The 18,334-nt window shown below is 38.7% G+C and overlaps 2 protein-coding genes across 3 annotated transcripts in view; one reads left to right on the forward strand and one right to left on the reverse strand.

Annotated features, from left to right (window-relative positions):
• Src64B (Tyrosine-protein kinase Src64B) overlaps window positions 1-18,334 on the reverse strand; it is a 36,101-nt gene that overhangs the window by 8,026 nt on the left and 9,741 nt on the right. For both annotated transcript variants that reach the window (XM_017252061.3, XM_017252060.3), the window contains exon 3: window positions 13,885-13,915. The gene's annotated coding sequence lies outside the window, so the exon portion shown is untranslated. The remainder of the gene's footprint in view (window positions 1-13,884; window positions 13,916-18,334) is intronic.
• LOC108132620 (uncharacterized) lies at window positions 10,575-12,032 on the forward strand. Its single transcript, XM_017252072.3, has 2 exons — window positions 10,575-10,889; window positions 10,951-12,032. Exons 1-2 carry the CDS (start codon window positions 10,748-10,750, stop codon window positions 11,340-11,342), a joined length of 534 nt encoding a protein of 177 aa, XP_017107561.2. The 5' UTR covers window positions 10,575-10,747; the 3' UTR covers window positions 11,343-12,032.

Here is an 18,334-nt window from a genome sequence, read left to right on the forward strand (position 1 = left end):
ACGGCTATGATTTATGTTGTTTTTGGACAGAAAACGTGCTAGACATAGAAAGTTTATAATACATATTATATAAAATCTTAAAAGAAAAAATACTGGATATGAAATATTATAGATTTAATGTTTGCTTAATTATTGAGATATTTAAGGATTCTCACTCTTTAAAGTGGCTTAAAATGTATATCCTGAGGATAATTAATACGAAACACACATTCTATATGGTAAATTTCACAACTAAACTATAAAGTATTCAAAGAATGACGCCTATGATTTATGTGCTTTTTGGACAAAATACGTGCTGACATAGAAAGTCTCTAAAATAATATAAAATCATGGTCTGGAATGCCGTCAAAATTTAAATTATGCTTATTATGGTTTAAAATGCTTATCCTGGGGCTTGTTAATACAAAGCACACATTCCATATAGTTCACAACTAAACTTTAAACTATAGAGTTTAGGATATACTTTATTTTTTTAGGGGAAATGTGCTTTAAATAGCAAAATTAAAATAGAATCTTGAACTTTGAATGTAAAATAGAAAATAGAATTCTTTATATTTGATTTTTTTTAAATTTGACCTAGTTATTGTGAAATTTAAAGTTTAATTTTCAAATGTTTTAAAAATTCATATCCTGGGGCTAATTATTCAAAACTAATATACATTATTTTTAGAATGAAGCCTATAATTTACGTTCTTTTTAAAAAGAAAACATCTCCGACATAAATAGATTTAAAAATAACATAAAATCTTGAAACAAAATTACGTTTCTATAAATTTTTTACTTTTAAAGTTCCTTCCTCTTTAAAATGGTCCTTTTGTTTCATTTCCCTTTCTTTCCTGAATCCCAAAATCATTTAAAGGAATTCAAATAAACTACTTTTTGGCAAATTAACAATCTGCCGCCATATAGTTGACTTCCCGGGCCCAACAAAATCAAATATTATGCAAAAGAATTTGGTTCCCCCGGGGGCAGGCCAACCAACCGCATGTCAGGCCAAATCCTTGAGGACATAAAGGCATTAGCTGTAAATGCCGTAATGCCGTCATTTCCCGATGACAGGCCCACAAACACATAGGAATACAAACCACCCACTCACACACACACACTCTCTTGAAATTGATATGAAAATGTAGAGCGTCTTTGAAAAAGGGAGGATTGTGGGCGGCTGGGCGGCTGGGAGGTTGGGAGGTTGGGCTGTGGGGCTTTTGGAAAATGGTAATGGTTCCGTTTCACCCACAGTTTTTTATTGCGCTCCATTATTATTATACTGGGTTTGCCGCAGCCCGACTGCCGTCGTCTTTGGTCCTTCGTCCTTCGTCAGCTGTAGCCACATTGTTGCCTACTTAAAAAGTCAATTCGTGTGACGTCCTCGTTGTCGTTCTGTTGCCGGGCGCCCCCCTCTGTCTTATCTGTGCGTTCAACCCAGAGTGTCACAGTCGTTCACCTTTAAGCGTCACGTGCTATCGATTAGTTTTCCAAAAGCTTTCCCATCGGCAGGGACATCTGTTGGTGCGGAAATATGTGCCAATGAATTTTCGCCCAGCTTAGTAATGAAAAGCACAATAAATCCTTCATTTATTTATCCCAGGATGCCCAGATCCTTGGGATGGAAAAGAAGGGAGCTGAGTCTTCCATAAAGATTAAATAGAACACTCCCCTGCTGACGTTGACGTGACATCGAAATTGAATTTGTTGCATAAAACATTGCATTTAACCCGTTTGGCTGACTGGTTGGCTTCCTTCTCCGGGCCTTGAATATTAAATGGCGGTGAACTTTGCACTTTAGGAAATTCGACCACTTTTTCTGGTCAAAATCAATTTATTGAAAGTCAAAGAATTGAAAGAATTTAGAATAGATCAGTTTTTTAATATCGCATACCAGGAAATTTACAACTGAAACAACTGAAAACTGTTGTTGCTATTGATGCTTACAGGCCCTTGAAATATTCGATTTTGAGGACAATTTTAAAACCAAAAAAAGGATATATTAATGAACAACATTTTTATGTTTTGTAATTAATACTTATCAGTGAGGCTTGTATTATCTTAAATGTTCATAAAAACTCCTATTGCCTTTTTAATAGAGTGAAAATGCCAGTAGTCGAACGAACTCATTTTTTAAATTTAATCTCATTTTTAAGAGAAATTTAAACTACGTCCAGCCGAGTCCAGCAAAGAATAGCACTTAATGTTGTAGATTTTTTATTATTCTTAAAATGAGTGAATTAGAAAGTGCACGGTTATGCACTTTTAAGAAATTATTATTTTAAGGAGGCAACCTCGAAGCCTTTAATATTAATACCTCGATTCTGTTAGTTGTGAGACTAATGGAAAACCAATCAAAGTAAACTAACCTACTTTGAAGACTTAACTGGTGCTTTTTGACCTAATTTATATATCAAAATAAAAAAAGGCATAGTTTACTTACTTGTAAGATTTACTTACAAGTAAACAAGATTTACTTACAAGTTTACTTACAAGTCTTACTTTGTAAGATTTCGATAAGAATATCGATGTACATGATAGAAATTAGTTCTTTTTTGTTAATTTTGGCTAAAAAAAAAAAACATAATTAAAGTAAATATGCATATAATTTTTAAAAAGTTTAATTTTACAAAAACAAAAATATTTTATGACTTCATAAAACACTATAAAAACCACACAAATTTAAATATCTTGCTTCGTTTCTATTAATTTTAATTTTGCCCAGAAAAAGTGGTCAAATCACCCATAGTACTTTGCTCGACAGTGAGTGCAATAAATAAATTGACACACAAATGTATCACAATGTTTATTCGCACCGTGTTCTGTAAAGTTTGAAATGCCAGAAATAAACATAAATATCAATTTTTATGCAGTTATCCCCTCATATCGGAAGACTCATAAATAATGCAGCAAGGGAGGAACTGCCATGAAAAATAAATGAAAAAGGTATTTTCATAAAAAATTGTTCATGAAATTGTGACTTTTCGATTGAATTGTGAAACATTGATAAAGTTGTTAATCAGACAAGTGGAATGTATCCCAATTAATCGGGACTTTAATTTAATTCTTTATACTAATTAAGGGGAGTTATGAGTAACTTTATAGAGATACTGGGATGTCGAAAATAATTAAATTATATTTTATTCGAACTCCTTTGGAGTAACTTTTGGGAACAATAAATGGGCGAATAAATAAAGCTAATTTATTTTGAGAAATAAATGGAAACAAGACAGCCAGAACTAATCAATTTATGTGTATCTATTACCAACTCCGAGAAACATTTGGCAGGGACCGTGCATGGACCTGCTCCCCGGATTCTATTAACGAGAGGGTCTGGACTGGGACCTGGCAGTCTGCTGACATTAAACAAATGAACTGAAAGCAATAATCATAATAAGCCAGAGTAATGTAATACTCCCGCCTGCCAGACACTGGAAAAAATTCCTACTGGCTGGGAAATCCAAACAAGTATCCTTTCTATGATAATTTTGTCGAGTGTAGCTGTACTCCAATAGTTGTGCATATATTGACCGACTTCAGGGACAGTCTGACAAGTTCATGTGACAAAAATCAATCAGATGGCGTGAGCAGCCGCAGCCATATGGAGATTAAAGTTATATATAGCCCTGCAGAAGGGAGGAGGGCCCTGCCAGAAGGTGCACTACGCCTGGTGTGGCCTGGCCTGTGCGCAATTATAAAATAGTCACGTAGTTGGCCGGCAATAATAAAAAATACTCAACGACTAAAAACAGAGGGAAAGATAAAATCGCCAAGGGAAAAAATGCAAAATTCGCATGGAAAATAACAAGGTTTTATTGTTGAGTTTATACCCTGGAAATGGGGTATATCCATTGGGTGGGACACTCCAATAAAGTGCCTTTTCTAGCCACCCCAATCCTGTTAAAATTCTCATAAAGTAGGACTTGTAGCTTCAGTGGGGCAAAGCTAAAAGTGGGGTACTTCCCCTGGGATTTCATTCCATTTCACATTTCAGATTTATTTGTTGGCGCCACTACTACCGACTGATTCCCAGTGGGGGGCCCTAGTGGTTGGGGAGGAGTCTCTGGGAGAATAAAAAGAAAAAAGAGGGAGAATATAGAGGAGTTGGTTTGCTGGTTGGAGGCGTGACTTGTTAGTAACGCACAACTTTACGCAATTTTGTTCACTCCTTTAAGTTTTAAAGTCCTACTTTTAGTAAAAGTCAAAACACCCCTAGATAGGGTAGAACAAAGAGGCTGTCTATCCAGAGGAGGGCCGGAAGTGCCGCGTGATCAGGACGCATATCACTTGTCTCGCAGGGGAAGGAGTCTTTGGTTGGGTTTGTCAACCTCCTCCGCGGGCGGTGGGGCGAGACCAAAACCCCAAGCAAACAGCGAAAAGGCAGGGCGGTGGGCGCGCTACAACATCACGAGATGAGCTCATTACTTTAATGGGTTTCCCACCTACCTCTGCCACTGGCACGCCCCCCTCTGAACGGATGCCGCCGCAGACAGCCCGACAGACATCCTGCGGCTCATTCGTGTTTATTCTAATGAAATATTTGTATGTGGCAAGAAGTTAAGAGTTATGATTTTTATTAGAAGGGAGACGGGTGGCCTGAATGGGCTGGAAGGATTGTGGAATTAACAGGCGGCCGTCCAAAGGACACCTAATTAGCTCGCTGAACAAACAAGCGCTGTCAAAGGGCCAGGACCAACTAGGACTTTTTAAAGAAACAAAAAGTAACCCAGAAATCTAATTACCGTGTGAAAACAGCAGCAGGAAGCGCTACAAGAAATGGCAAGGAAAATAAGGATCTAAGGATCTGGGGAGGAGTTGCCCATTGCGTGCCAGGACGGCAAAAAGTAGGAAACAAGTTCGCAAAAAAAAGGGGGCGTTGAATGTTCGGAACGATGACGAAATCTAGCCGCCAAAGACAAATGGGAGCTCGACACGCTGGAGGCGAGCGCCGATCCAACATGCCATATATGACGATTCCAGGACACTCCCCGGGGATATCAGTTGGTAGAAGAAATATTTAAATATTACTTTATGAGGCAATAAAACCAGAAATTTAAACAGATTGCAGATGAGCTGTACCTGGGGGGTAATAAGAACAAAATGGGTCTAATAATAGCACTATTGGGGCTAGAATTCCACCTATAAAATATACTATCCACCTATACTGGATAGTATAGTATATATACTCCACCTATATAAATATACTATATAAATATAAAATGTACTATCTTCTAAAATTAATTTTTAGTCAAAGAGGAAGCAAAGTCAATTAAAAATCCTTTAAGCAAACTCTCCTTTTTTCTATTTTTTTTAACAAAAAGGTGCCTGGTGTCCTTTTTTTGGTTCATCAAACCGTCAATTGTTAGCGTCCTTCGGGCATGTAATGGTAACAATTGTTGGCCGTCCAAACACCAGTAATTTTCGTCAACAAGAGCACCCAAGTTGCCTTTTCATAGCCACGCGGAAACTTAATTGCAGGTTGAGTCTGCACCAGAGCTCCCTGGGAGCGGGATGGACTAACTAAAGAAAACTTCAATGTGGCGCACTGCAATATTAAAACAATATTTGCTCGCGATTAGATGGCAGCGACACTGCCAGCGATACTACTGGCAGCTAGGGAGGGAGGTGGGGGAAACAACACCCGCAAGGACGAAATTACAGCACTATGGAAAATGGCGATACGGCGCCAGGACGACGCGGCGAGGTGGCAGTGTTTACACGCTTTTGTTGGAAAAGGCAAAGGCCGATGGTGACCAGTTAAGTGGAACCTAAAGCCCAGTCAAGCTTCGATGTCCTGGCCATGACGACAGCAACACAATGGGCCATTAACGACTGTATCCTGTATACTGGTGGCATCAACTCAATAATGCCACACGCACACCCCGAATGGAAAAAATAAATTAAACAAATAGTAGCTAAATTAGCAAGGCAATGGGAATATCCTGTTCCTGTTGCTTCGGCTAATTGTTCTGACCTTTCTGCTTATAATTGTTGGGAGTTATTTTAATAAATTAGAGGCCCTTCTAGTTATATTTAAATAGAGGCCTTAAATATTTATAAAATTTGTGAGCCCATTTGTCAGGTTTACTTTTTGTTTCCCCTCCAAATCTGGCACCAGCTGCTTTCTTCGGTCCCTCCAGGTCAGGCTCGGTATTTCAACACCCATGTGGGCACAGGGCCAGTCCCTCGAGCGATAAGCCATTGAGTCCCGACTGTTGCTATCGCTGCCCTGCCGCCGCTTATCGGACAACCCAAAATTTAAACGCTCGGCTAGGTGACCCCAAAACCCAAAAAGGCTGAAAACGAATATCGACAGAGTGCAGTTAATGGCTTGTGGGGAGGTGGGTCTGCTTATCGCAGTCTCGGTTCTTCGGGCTTGCAGTGGCAGTCCCCCAGCCTTAATGTTTCTAGAGGTGGCAGAAGACCATAAAACACTACTTATTTGAAGAGGAAACTGGTAATGTTTACAACATTTCTTAATATGGAGTTATAGGGAGGTGTGTTTTTACTATAAAAAAGATACACGTCATGTTTTACACCTTTGCCTAAAGGTATTAATTTTAATTTCCATAATAAACATTTGTAAGCGATTTTTTTTTCTATCTTTTCCACCTTGGCATTTAGGCATTTTAAAATAATATTTATCTTGCAGGTTAAAACATGTCCCTAGAGATGGGCTATATGTTTTACCATCTCTAACTAACACGAAGGATGTTTAGGGATGTGTGTAATAGCATATCAGCACATCATGCCTCATAAAAAATCTGCATTTCACATTTAATAACTTCTTAAATATTTATAATTTTCTATATTTGCCTCTTTAGATCACATACCATATTTATTCGCATCTCTAACTATAGATTATATAGATATTAATAACGGATCTACGTTTTTTTCACACTTTCTTCAGTATTTATTTAGAAATACAGCTGATAGGAATTTTAAAATTAAAAAATTTCTCTTTCATGTCAAAAAATGTTCCTACTGTTCCTAGACTATAAAGTTTTTTTTAGGGACGTGTGAAAGATCTTCTTGCCCAATATGTCTATAAAAAAAGCGGCCCATATTTTATAACTTCTTAATATTAAAAAATTTTTGGTTCTCTAAAAGAAAAAAAAAGAAATTTTTTTTTATGTATACCTCAGTCTTTAACTAAAGACCTTTTATAATCCTAAATTTTTTCTATAAATTACTAAGAAGTCGTGTAATTTTTTCTTTGTTTAAAAAACAGCACTCCTTATTTTATAACTTTTAAAATAACATAGTCATGAATTTCTATATTTTTCCTCTCAAAAATAATACCATGTAGCCTCATGTTTCCCATCACTGTCTATAGATCACCAAGGATTTTTAGAGATGATGGTAATTGCCGTTTATGTGTCTGTAAAAGTAGAATACTTAAATAGTTTATAACTTCCTTAATGTTTATTTAGAGACAAGCCTAATTAGCTTTATTAAATCATACATTTTCCCTCTTCCATGTCTTAACATGCCATTAGAAATGGATCACAGGATCTCCCATGGATTGTAGGGATGGGAGTCATTTCATTCATTCTATTTCATTGTCTATCGTGTCTTTATAAAAAATACCCTAATACTCCATATTTTATAACTTCTTAGATATGTATTTATGTTGTTCTATATATTTCCTCATAATCCAATACCATGTGGTGTTTTTTTTGCCATCTCTAACTTACCGTAGATGTTAAGAGATGTGGGTAATAGCAGTTAATGTCTCTATAAAAAAGAAACATATATCTTTTTTATGCCTTTCTTAGTATTTATTTTAAGACAGAGCTAATAAGCATTAAAAAATCTAAATTTTCCCTCTTAAATCAAAACATAATGTACTTTAAGTATTGCACATGGCCTCATGCCTTTCCATCTCTATCTATAGATCACAATGGATTCTTTAGGATGGGTGTAATATATGCGTTGTCCATCAAGTCTATTTAAAAGACAATAATTTCTCTTTTTTTTTAAACCTTTTTAAAGTATTTATTTTAATTGAGCTAATAGCCATTTAAAAATTCCACATTATCTCTCATAAATCCACACCATGTGGCCACATGTTTTGCCATCTCTAGCCAGCAAATGTGTGCCACAGTTGGGGCAACGTATCACACTCGAGAAATCAACAAGACAAATTATCGAAAGTGTAATGTCACACTGCAGATACGCCCTTCTTTTTACAGAAAAACTTCCAGCATGGCTCGGCATGTGGGCAACAATCTCGATCGGGAATTGGAGAAAGATTGCCTTTCTGGCCCGACATCATATCTCGGTGTCGTTCTCGTTCTGGTTCTGTTGCTGGTGCTTTCTGAACGTGTTGGATGCATTTGCATGCATAAGCACATGACGTGCTCCACATTCGTGTGACATTTGCGAAAGTGTTACACGCAACAGCAACAACAGAAAGGGTGTCCAAAAAAAATTACAAAAAATGAAACGAAATGAGGCTGCAACAGCCTTTCTGGCTTTGCAGTTTGGCGCAGTGGGTGCCACTAGGAAATTAGGGCAAAAGTGCAGCTGCAACCGAGGCTGCTGCTGACCATGATGGGATTACCAGGGGAGCCGAGCGATAAATGTCGTTAGAGCCGGACTAATTGAATGGCCTAGGAGCTAAGGAAGATGTATGTATGAAATTATCTCTCTGGCCAACCACAAACCTCCAGGAATTTAACAAAATATGCAATTTAAATAACCACACATTGCCGAACTGCTGAAGCAGACAGTCCCCTGGAGAGGAATGGCGGATATTTGATTTGAATACCTTGAGTTCTAACAGACTTTCTGCTGGAAAACGGAAATTTCCCCCAAACATCCGACTTGAGTATTTAATTTCCTACTCGGGGCTGCAGTCTGAGCTCCTGCCGGCTGCCACTGATGTCATTTTGTGTATGCATGCGGGGGTGGCAGCCAGACAGCCAGAGAGCCAGCCATCCAGGTAACATAACATAACACCACACACCATAAATAGAAAACAGCCACAAAGGCTTGACAACGCGACAAAGTTGCCTCGTCAGGGATCTCCGCCTCCTCCTTGGAGCAAACACCCCCGAGGGATATATATCAGGCACATCCTGGAACACTCGAAGCCACCCCCAAGCAGAAGCAGAAATTATGAATGAAACAAGAGATAGGAAGCGAAGGGAACTCACTGGTGGAAGAACTCAAACGACCACGAGGTGCTCTATCAGAGAAATAAATATTGTGCCTCTGTCTTTAATGTTTTGTTTAAAACTCCATCTTTTAGTTTCGAAAACCTCATCTCATTAGCCTCGATAGTAGCCGCTGCAGACACAAAGTTTGTCACAAAGTTATAATGCCCTCATTAGGCCCAGGGAAAATGCAAGGACACTGCCGGCTGGGACTCAATGGCTGCTCTTAGGGGCGGACTGCGGCATTCTTCCGTTTCTCAACCAGCCGAGGCGGCTTGAAAACTTCAAATGCAACAATGCAGCTCAGTTTTAAAAGATTAAAAACAAGAGAGTTGTCTGTGGGCAGCAGGACACTCGGATGCAGTCCGGGGGCATGAAACTTTTTAGCACTTTTATTGCTGCCACTGCTACACTACAGTGGCACTACAGAGAACACAGAACAGACAACACTTGCAATCAGACGGGAGACAAGAACAAATTGTCAGGTTGTTGACGAGTCTAGCTGATGTTGCAGCTACCACTGCAACAGCAACTGCAACTGCAGAAGCTGTCTGAATGCAGACATAAACAACAATTTAGGGGAATACAATAAACAGCAGTCGGGAGCAGGCCATAAAGCAGGCCTCTGACTCTGTAGCCTAAACGGGGGCACTCGGGGTCATAAAATCTACGCATTTTTGCAATATTGTTCTTTGGGTAAAATTCTTTATGGCCTCTGCGTTCTTGAGTCTAGACCTATTTCCTCCAAGCGAGCCAACGATGGCCCCTCCAACTATTTACGCATCTTTCTGGCTGCACTTGAACGAAATTAAACTACTCATTTAAGTTGTGATTACCCCGAGGCAGGGCCTGAAGTGGCCGGCGGGCAGAGAGTGCTTATCAACACCAGCAGTGGCGGGGTGTCGGGTGCCAGAGACTCTGGGTGCTCCGGGAGTGCTAGTTTAAACAAATATTTTATAGAGCATACACGTTGGCACCCAGCACAAGCATCCGATGACGCTCCCTCTTCAGAAGCAGCACCAGCACCAGCTGTGGGTTAATGCCGGCATTATAGCTTCTATATACATACATACATATACATATATGTACTGTATGTACAGGCTTGACATAGTTTCGAGCGGACGCTTAACGCCGAGTTATCTAAAACACAAACACCGGCACACCGGCACACAGGTAAAAAACAAACACTGGCACTCGGCTGAAGTTGATTTATGCAACAGCTTGCCAAGGCAACTGATTTTACACTGAGAGAGGTTAAAGGTTCTTGGGAAACTTGGAAAAAGATTTAGAACTCTTTCTGGTGGGGAGCTCTCTATATGGGATTTCCGATAAAAAATAGACCCGACACATGGCCATTCCTGGTAGTTTATCTGAATATTTAGGCACATTTTTAAAAACAAACACCACTTATCAGAAAGCTAGCCTTTTTAAGAAAACAGCTACGATTAAACTCCACAAACGGAAATAAGATTGCGAATAAAAATGGCCCTTAAAGCCTTCCTTTTTTGTGGTTGGAGGTGCTGTTCTCATTCGCTTCCCAGTAGCCACCACTGACGGATCGCACCACCAGCCAGCCACCATTCAAGGATAATTAAACCGCCATGATCAGAAACTGGAGGATGTTCCTTTGCCTATTGGCCGCCTTGGGAGCCCTGATCCTAGAAGTCGAAGGGAGTCCTTACATAGATCCTACTTCAAGCACGAGTCCCTTCAGTTCAGAGGAAGAGCTTCAAACTGAGAGGCGTAGGTTTCTGAGATAAGGTCTTAAGACCTGATATTTTAATTTAAAAAATTTTAATCTTAGAAACTACCACCAACTTAGAAGATCAACCAGTAGACGAACCGTACGTACAGATGAGGATTGCCGACTGCCTCGATGACGCTGACCAATTATTTGTTGAGAATGAAGTTGAGCAGAAATTGAATTGCCAAGCTAGGATACCCGACGCCATTGCCATCTGCGACGAGATATTTGAGAAGCACAAAGTCTGTTTTAGCCGCCCCATGAAGCCCATTTACCGCGCACTAATCCTAGTTGTTAAGTCCCACTATAGAACAGCCTGTTTAACGATCAGGGAACAAGAGAAGACCCAAGCAGAGTTTAATAGGCAGTTCATCGATGATGCCGACACGATGAAAGCTTTGTTTGCTTTATCTCTTTACGATTCACAATCACAACGCGAAGAGCTCCAATGATGAATCAGTATCTTTCTAAAAGGAAATGTTACAGATCTTATAGATCGGTTAATCTTATCGACAGTATAGAAAAATCGGTATTTCTATAACACTTTAGTAGGACACTTTTAATAACATGCTCCCACCATATAAATTATATACCCGCTACTCATCTCCTCCACCCACAATTTAATTAACCATTAAAGTTTAAACGGTATGGTTTCTATAACTAGTATATAACTCTACAAAGTTTAAACGGTATGGTTTCTATAACTAGTATATAACTCTACAAAGTCTATAGCTATTACTCCTCTAAAAATTATCTGATTTAGCTGAAATTTGACTTGTAGGTGTACATTAGCCAGTTTGGCATTAAAACACTTTCCAAAAAAATTAACTTTTAAAACTAATTAAATTAGTTTGTAAAGAAAATTGTAGATATACATATGGTTATTTCTTTTCTAAAAATCAGCCGATTTAGATCAAATTTGTTTTTCGGATATACATATGTATATTAACTATAGAAATTCGAATTTACACGATTTTTGCGATTTTTGGGGACGGGATGGGGCGTGGCATAATTTTATAACCAACTTGAACTACGAGGGCATTATAGAAGCGCTATCCCCTGTACTCTACGAGTGCCGGGTATAACGAGAAAGGAGCCAAAGTTGATATACCCTTTAGCGAAAACAGGATAAATATAGCAAACATCGGATATAGTTGGCCGATCTTTATGAATCTAAAAAAAAAATTCCAAGCTTCTACATTTCTTCAAAAATACCATTTTCGACCTATCAGGCAGTTATAGGATATAGCCGATCCGATATATTTTGCCAAAAATAACACTTTTGTAAAATCCGAACTCTCTAACTCTTAAAACACTAAAGTTATAGCATCCCGGCCTGATACTGGCCGTTCCGACTTATATACTGTGTGCAAAGGAAATTATGGAGGGTCGGAGATGTCTCCGTTGTCTGCGTTGTACACTTTTGGACAAAATTATAATACCCTCTGCAGGGGTATAAAGAGTTAGACCAGGCAATCAACAGGGTCGAAAGTTTCCTGGCTTTACCTTTTCATCAGATATTCAAGACCTCAAAGTACGAATTATTTTGTAACTCCTGACTTGTCTGTAATTGAAAACTATTCTATATCTGTATCAACATTATATACTTTTCTTATTAAAAATTACTAGTTCCTGATCATAAAAATCGTCTATTTTTTCTGCCAGTACCTAACGCGTGCCGTAATTTTATAACCTCAAGTCCTTTACACCTACATATTCTGATGAAAAATGGTGTGTGTGCGGCTCTCCACCTTGTATGAGCAGCGCGAAATTGCATTTCATCCCACAACTGGGCCAGAAAGGATGAGGATATGCTTCTGCTTCGAAGCTCCAATGGAATTTCATGAAATTTTCAGCAGCATTTCAGGCCAAAGATGCAGCCTGCACTCAAGTGCAAGAAACCAAACCGACAACGGGCTTCCCTCGATCCCCATGAGCTCCATTACTTCATTAATGACCGAAAGGGCCCCACACAAGCAAGCCCAGAATGCAAGCAAAAAAAATGAAACCCAAAGAACAAAAATATAATCCGCATAATGTCATGGTGGGGAGGCGCTTAACCTTCTCGCCTTTCTTTGCCGTATAATTAGTCATGAAATCGGAGACCCGAGACGTGCCGAGGGTTCGTCTAGGCGACATTGAAGGGTTGCCCCAGCCCAGACCCATTTTCCGATCCGCTTGGCTACTTGTCGCGTGTGTCATCCGAGGGGCTCTCGCACCCAGCATGTGGCCAGGTGATTCGAAACACGTTTCCACATTATGGAACAAAAGGCCCAAGAAATGCACTGCCGCTGGGGAATGCGACGAGATGGGCCTCCATTGGCAATGCATCGATGGGTTGGCTGGCAGGCGGGGAGCCAGAGCCGGACTTGACTTGCGTATGGCGCAAGCCTGAAATCCATCCAGCAGAGAAAACAAAGAAACCTCAGCCCCACAGAGAAGGCACATAATTAAACCTAAAGCCCCCTATAGAATTGATAGGAACTAAGATTACATTTATTTATTCCAAAGATCTTAAATCTAAAGTATCTTACGACTAAAGTTGGCCTGCAAAAGTGACTCAAGAACATGCATAAAAATATATTGCCAGTCCGGGTCGGTTTCTACCATAAAACTACTACCAGAAACTAGGCCTAGCTCGGCTGATGGGCGGGGATTAGCGGCCAGCAAGTGCCGAAAAACAAGTTTCGGACTCCACTTCAAGAACTGGAGCAAGCAGCTCGAGTGTCCGCTCCAGCATCAGGTTTTTTCAGTTTTTTTTGTGAATTTTCTTGAATTAGACACAGCTGGCAAAGGAGAGACTATTTCGCGTTCGAAATTGGATGGGAGCTGGGCCATGGAATTGGCAGACAGAAAGATAAAGGCTCCTCCGAAAACGGAACAAGTTCAAAATCGCCCACAGGCCTGTGACACAAAGTTGGCACTCTCAACTGGGAAAACTGGGAAAACCCATTTCCATTTCCAGTTCGGTCTTTTTTTTTCTACTCGGCTCACCTTTGATTCGGACAGAGTTGGTTATCGTGGCCTGAAACGAAAGAGAGATACGGGAAAGGGTCAATTATATCAGAAGTTCATGTAAATACGATATATATTATATATACTTATAGCTAGACTCTTTCCCATGAACACATCCGCATCGCGGGAGCTTATCAGAGCAAACACGGGAAACAAATAAAAAAAAAAAAATAATTGTAATAATAACTCGCAACCAGTTAAATATCAACAAGAGAGTGATTATAAAGGGGGGTCTGTTGGGTGAAAATATTATTTAACCATCCGCTTTAGGTAATATAATAAATATCATAAATAATATAGGTATTTTTGGGCATATATTTAATTGCATTACCCCCTTTAGACTCCCCCAAACTAATGGGTAATCAAAAAAAGACGCCACTGGCAGCGACGCGGCGCAAATATTGATTTTTATGTTTGTGTGTATCCGAGTGTATATTTCTCGTATTTATAACCCAGCAGAAACTTCATTTTTATATGTATGTACATGCATACATCATACATCACACCAGATACATCAGATACATATATCATCAGAAGAATATGAGTAAAAACAAAAGGCGGAAAGCAAAACAAACCGCACAGACCCAGACCCTGGCTAGGTGGGTCTTAACGTATTTCAAACACGTTGGCCCACAATCGCCGGGCCAGGCGACAAACGGCCAAGAAGACGCGTTAAAACAAAGCCAAAAAAGAATTCCAGCATATTTGTTCTGTATTTTACGATACGCCCAGGGAACAGCAGAGCGGGCTGCGCGAGAGAACAGATTCCGGGTGGTACGCCCCCTTTCGGGCAATCACATTTTCAGGGCGACTACCCCTACGAGGTAGTGATGGCAGGCCAAATAAAAGCAAAGAATGATTAATTTTCTAGGCGAAGAAAAATAAAGTCATATGAAGGGGATTTATTCATTTATTCAGTTTATTCATTAATAAATTCTATAACCAAAATTGAAGAGATCTTCGCGAGAAAATCTTGAAGATATTGTTTTTTATTCAATGAAAATATTGGATAAAGTCCTAAATAAAATTCACACAATATATAATTTTCTAGGTTTAAAAAAGTTAATATACTGAGTTTTTTTTTCATAAATGCATTTTTTAAATAAAATTAAAGAAATCATTGGATAAATATTCTTGAATATATTGGATATTATATCAGAAAAAATTATTTAAATTTCTAGGTGTAGAAAAATAAAGTAATGGAGTTTTTGTATTCAAAAATACTGTTTTTAACTAAAATTAAAGAGACTATTAGTAACATCTTCAAAAAAAAAAAATGGGTACAATTAAAACAAGAAGTAAACATTTTCAAATTTTTTAGTTTTAGACAATAAGTTTCAGAAATAATAAATGTCTTAACTAAAATAATAAAAATCAAATACAGACCCAAATTTTGAAACAAAAAGCAATCATAATTTAATTTTCTAGTTGTAAAAATAAATATCATGATTTAAAAAAAAAATTTTTTTTTTATAAAACTAATGATATATTAGTGATTATATGTAGTTATTAGTTAGTATATACATACAATATATAATAAATTGTATATATACCATCCTTTAATCACTAGCAATTCACATATATCATTAAGTTAGTCTAGTTCTGTAAACTTTTTTTATCTTTTATAATAATTATAATAATAATAAAAATTTTTAATAAATTATCTTCCACCAAAAAAAGCCCGTTTCTCATCACTACAAAGGGCTGCTAAGATTTCCTTTGTCAGCTCCCCTCGTTCGGATCCTTTTCGATGGCGAAACGCTCACGTGACCTGCTTACCAAGTCACAGCAAAGGCGTCTCAGGATGTGCCTGGCGGCCCTTTCCTCTTCTGGTCAGGGGTATTTTTAGCGCGAGGGGCTTGTGATTGTGACCCTAACAAAGCGACCCTAGCTCGTGTCGTTGGGGAAGCAGATGTATCACTTTCGGTTTCCGCCAACCAGCCAACCAGCCAGTCAGCTGGGCCTTTCTCTCAACTGGCTTGTTCCTAGCAGCTGTCCCTCATTTTCAACATTTTTCTCTCAGTATTTACATTTTTTAAGAGGGTACGCCCTAAATAGAAGCATTGTGCAGGCATGTTACTCATAAACAATGATATATAGCTTCGATAAATACATTAATGCTACCTTTTAATTCCCTAGTTGTTTATAGACATTTTTATATAATTATACAGGTAATAGTTATCAGTGAAATTAATTACGCCACCATAAACCAAGTAATTTTAATCGAAAGTAAGAACCAAATTAATCAAAGTGGACCTCAAGTGCTTCAGATAGGAGGCCTTAAGTGGCGGCTATATAGAGAAATATTGCCTTACAGCACTGCGAAAAATAACATGTTACGCACTGCAGGGATTTATGTAATTATATCATGATATAATTTTCTTTATTGATAAGATATATCAACAAAGTCTTTTTTTATAGATATTTTCTTTTTGATGTAACACACAACGGGGAAAATAATTAAACCTGAATATATGAAAAAAGTAGTTCTGTTAAAAAAACAGCTCCAACACGAATCTAGCCCAACCCCAACCTCAACCCCAAAAACAAACCGAATTTCAACGAAAGCAACATGTTTCGGACGCCGACAAAAAATGCAATTTATGTGGCACGGTGGCAACAAACGGCAGCAAAAGCAGCACCATCAAGTCGAACATGCAACACGGACATGTGAAAATTTTTGGGGCGGCACAGCTGCCTCGTGTACTCGTGTACTCGTGTACATTCGATGCAAATGTGGGAAAATATTTTCCGATAGGGCACGAAAGAATGAGGTATTTGAAAATGATCCTCGCTGGAGAAATAAATTGCAATTTGTGGCAAGTATTTGAGAAATCCAAGCCAAATAGTTGTTGGAGGGGTGGTGGATGCCACTGACTGTTTGCTGAGCAAACACACATTCGATTTGAGGCAATCTTGAGCTTTATTGATGCCCCCAATGGGTTAATTGCTGGGGCGGCAAGGAGCCGGAATCTGAGTGGCCCTTAGCCCCTACCTCCCACATTAGCTGTCACAGCTCGTGGCAATCCTCCATATTGATTTAAAAATCTATGTCAACTTGATTATAGCTGCGTCACGTAGCCACTGCACTAACTAAAAAAAAATGACAAAAAACGAACCTGCAACAATAATCAGCAAAGTGCATTGCATTGAAGAAGCGTTTGGGGAGCTTCGAGTCAATTCATTTCATTTGAGATGAGTTGGGCCTCGGCTTTCGGCTTCCTCCCCTGCTCTCGAGTGCAGGCCCACTCCAGAAACAATTCCCAACTGCAAGGCACTCGAGACAAAGCCCCGGCGCAGTGCAGCACTAAATGGCGAGTGGAGAGTGGAGAGGGAGAGGGCGGCGGACTATCGAGGGCTTGGATTATTTTCCTCCAAACTGGAAACGAGAACGAAACTCTGCTTTCGGCCCAGTCCCAGCGTGACATCTTTTTGTGGCTCTTCCAGGGAAGCATCTCAAGTCAGTTTCAAAATTAAAGTCTTCATAAAAGATGGAGCAGCAAGTATTAATGTTAAATCAAGTGGATGATGGTTGGTCTAGGGCGGAGACTTGCAAAATTCGATATTTGTGAGGCAAAGGCGATGGGCTGTGCAATAGAGTATGCTTCTTATCGATATTCCGGAAAAGACTTGACATCGGTCTGATGTTTTAAAAAGCAATGGATCGATATATCTGCTTCTTATCGATATTTCGGACAAGACTTAAAATCGATACGATATTTTAGGCAGCATATATTGATATTGATGCATCAATAATATTGATTCAATATAGCGTGTTTCTTATCGATATTCCGGAAAAGACATGACATCGATACGATGATTTAACTAGCAACCTCAATATCGATGAAGCGATATAGCATGCTTCTTAACGATATTCATAGCATGCTTCTTAACGACCTTGTATCGATACGATGTTTTAAACAGCAATGTATTGATGTATTGCTCAGTATTTAGCTTTTGCTACTAGGGGGGAAAAGGGTCAAAACAACGCCTTTTTTATTTTTTTCAATATAACCTTTTTAAGGCAAAAATAGGTTTTTCTATTTTCCAATAGACGATCCTCCTTCAAGCCGTCTGTTGGTAAGAAATTATTATTGTTATATCGTAACTATAATCTTAAACAGTAAAAACCCATTTTTCTTAGCTTAATAACATTTTCTGAAACAATAAACCTTCTGATTTACTTTTAAATACATCTTTTATGTCACGTGGTGAATTTTTCCCGATGTATCGATTGTTTGTTTTATTCAATCAATCGAATATAAATCAATAAATGTACTATCGTACCAGTGTTCGAAAAATTCGATGTTTTCAAAGCTCCAGCTTCTCCCAACACCCTAAACACGGGTTTGAATCCTTCCGAACAATCTATAATAGAAATAATATATATATCCACAATATAATATGAATTCTATATTATAGATTTTTT

The sequence above is a fragment of the Drosophila bipectinata genome, chromosome 3L (genome assembly GCF_030179905.1).
Source record: "Drosophila bipectinata strain 14024-0381.07 chromosome 3L, DbipHiC1v2, whole genome shotgun sequence".
Classification (NCBI taxonomy): Eukaryota; Metazoa; Arthropoda; class Insecta; order Diptera; family Drosophilidae; genus Drosophila; species Drosophila bipectinata.

Excerpts from the sequence above, each read along its gene's own strand:
- LOC108132620 (XM_017252072.3), top strand. The coding sequence starts at position 10,748 with ATGATCAGAAACTGGAGGATGTTCCTTTGCCTATTGGCCGCCTTGGGA. Across the intron at positions 10,890-10,950 it reads AGAGCTTCAAACTGAGAGGC|AAACTACCACCAACTTAGAA; the intron begins GTAGGTTTCTGA and ends TTTTAATCTTAG.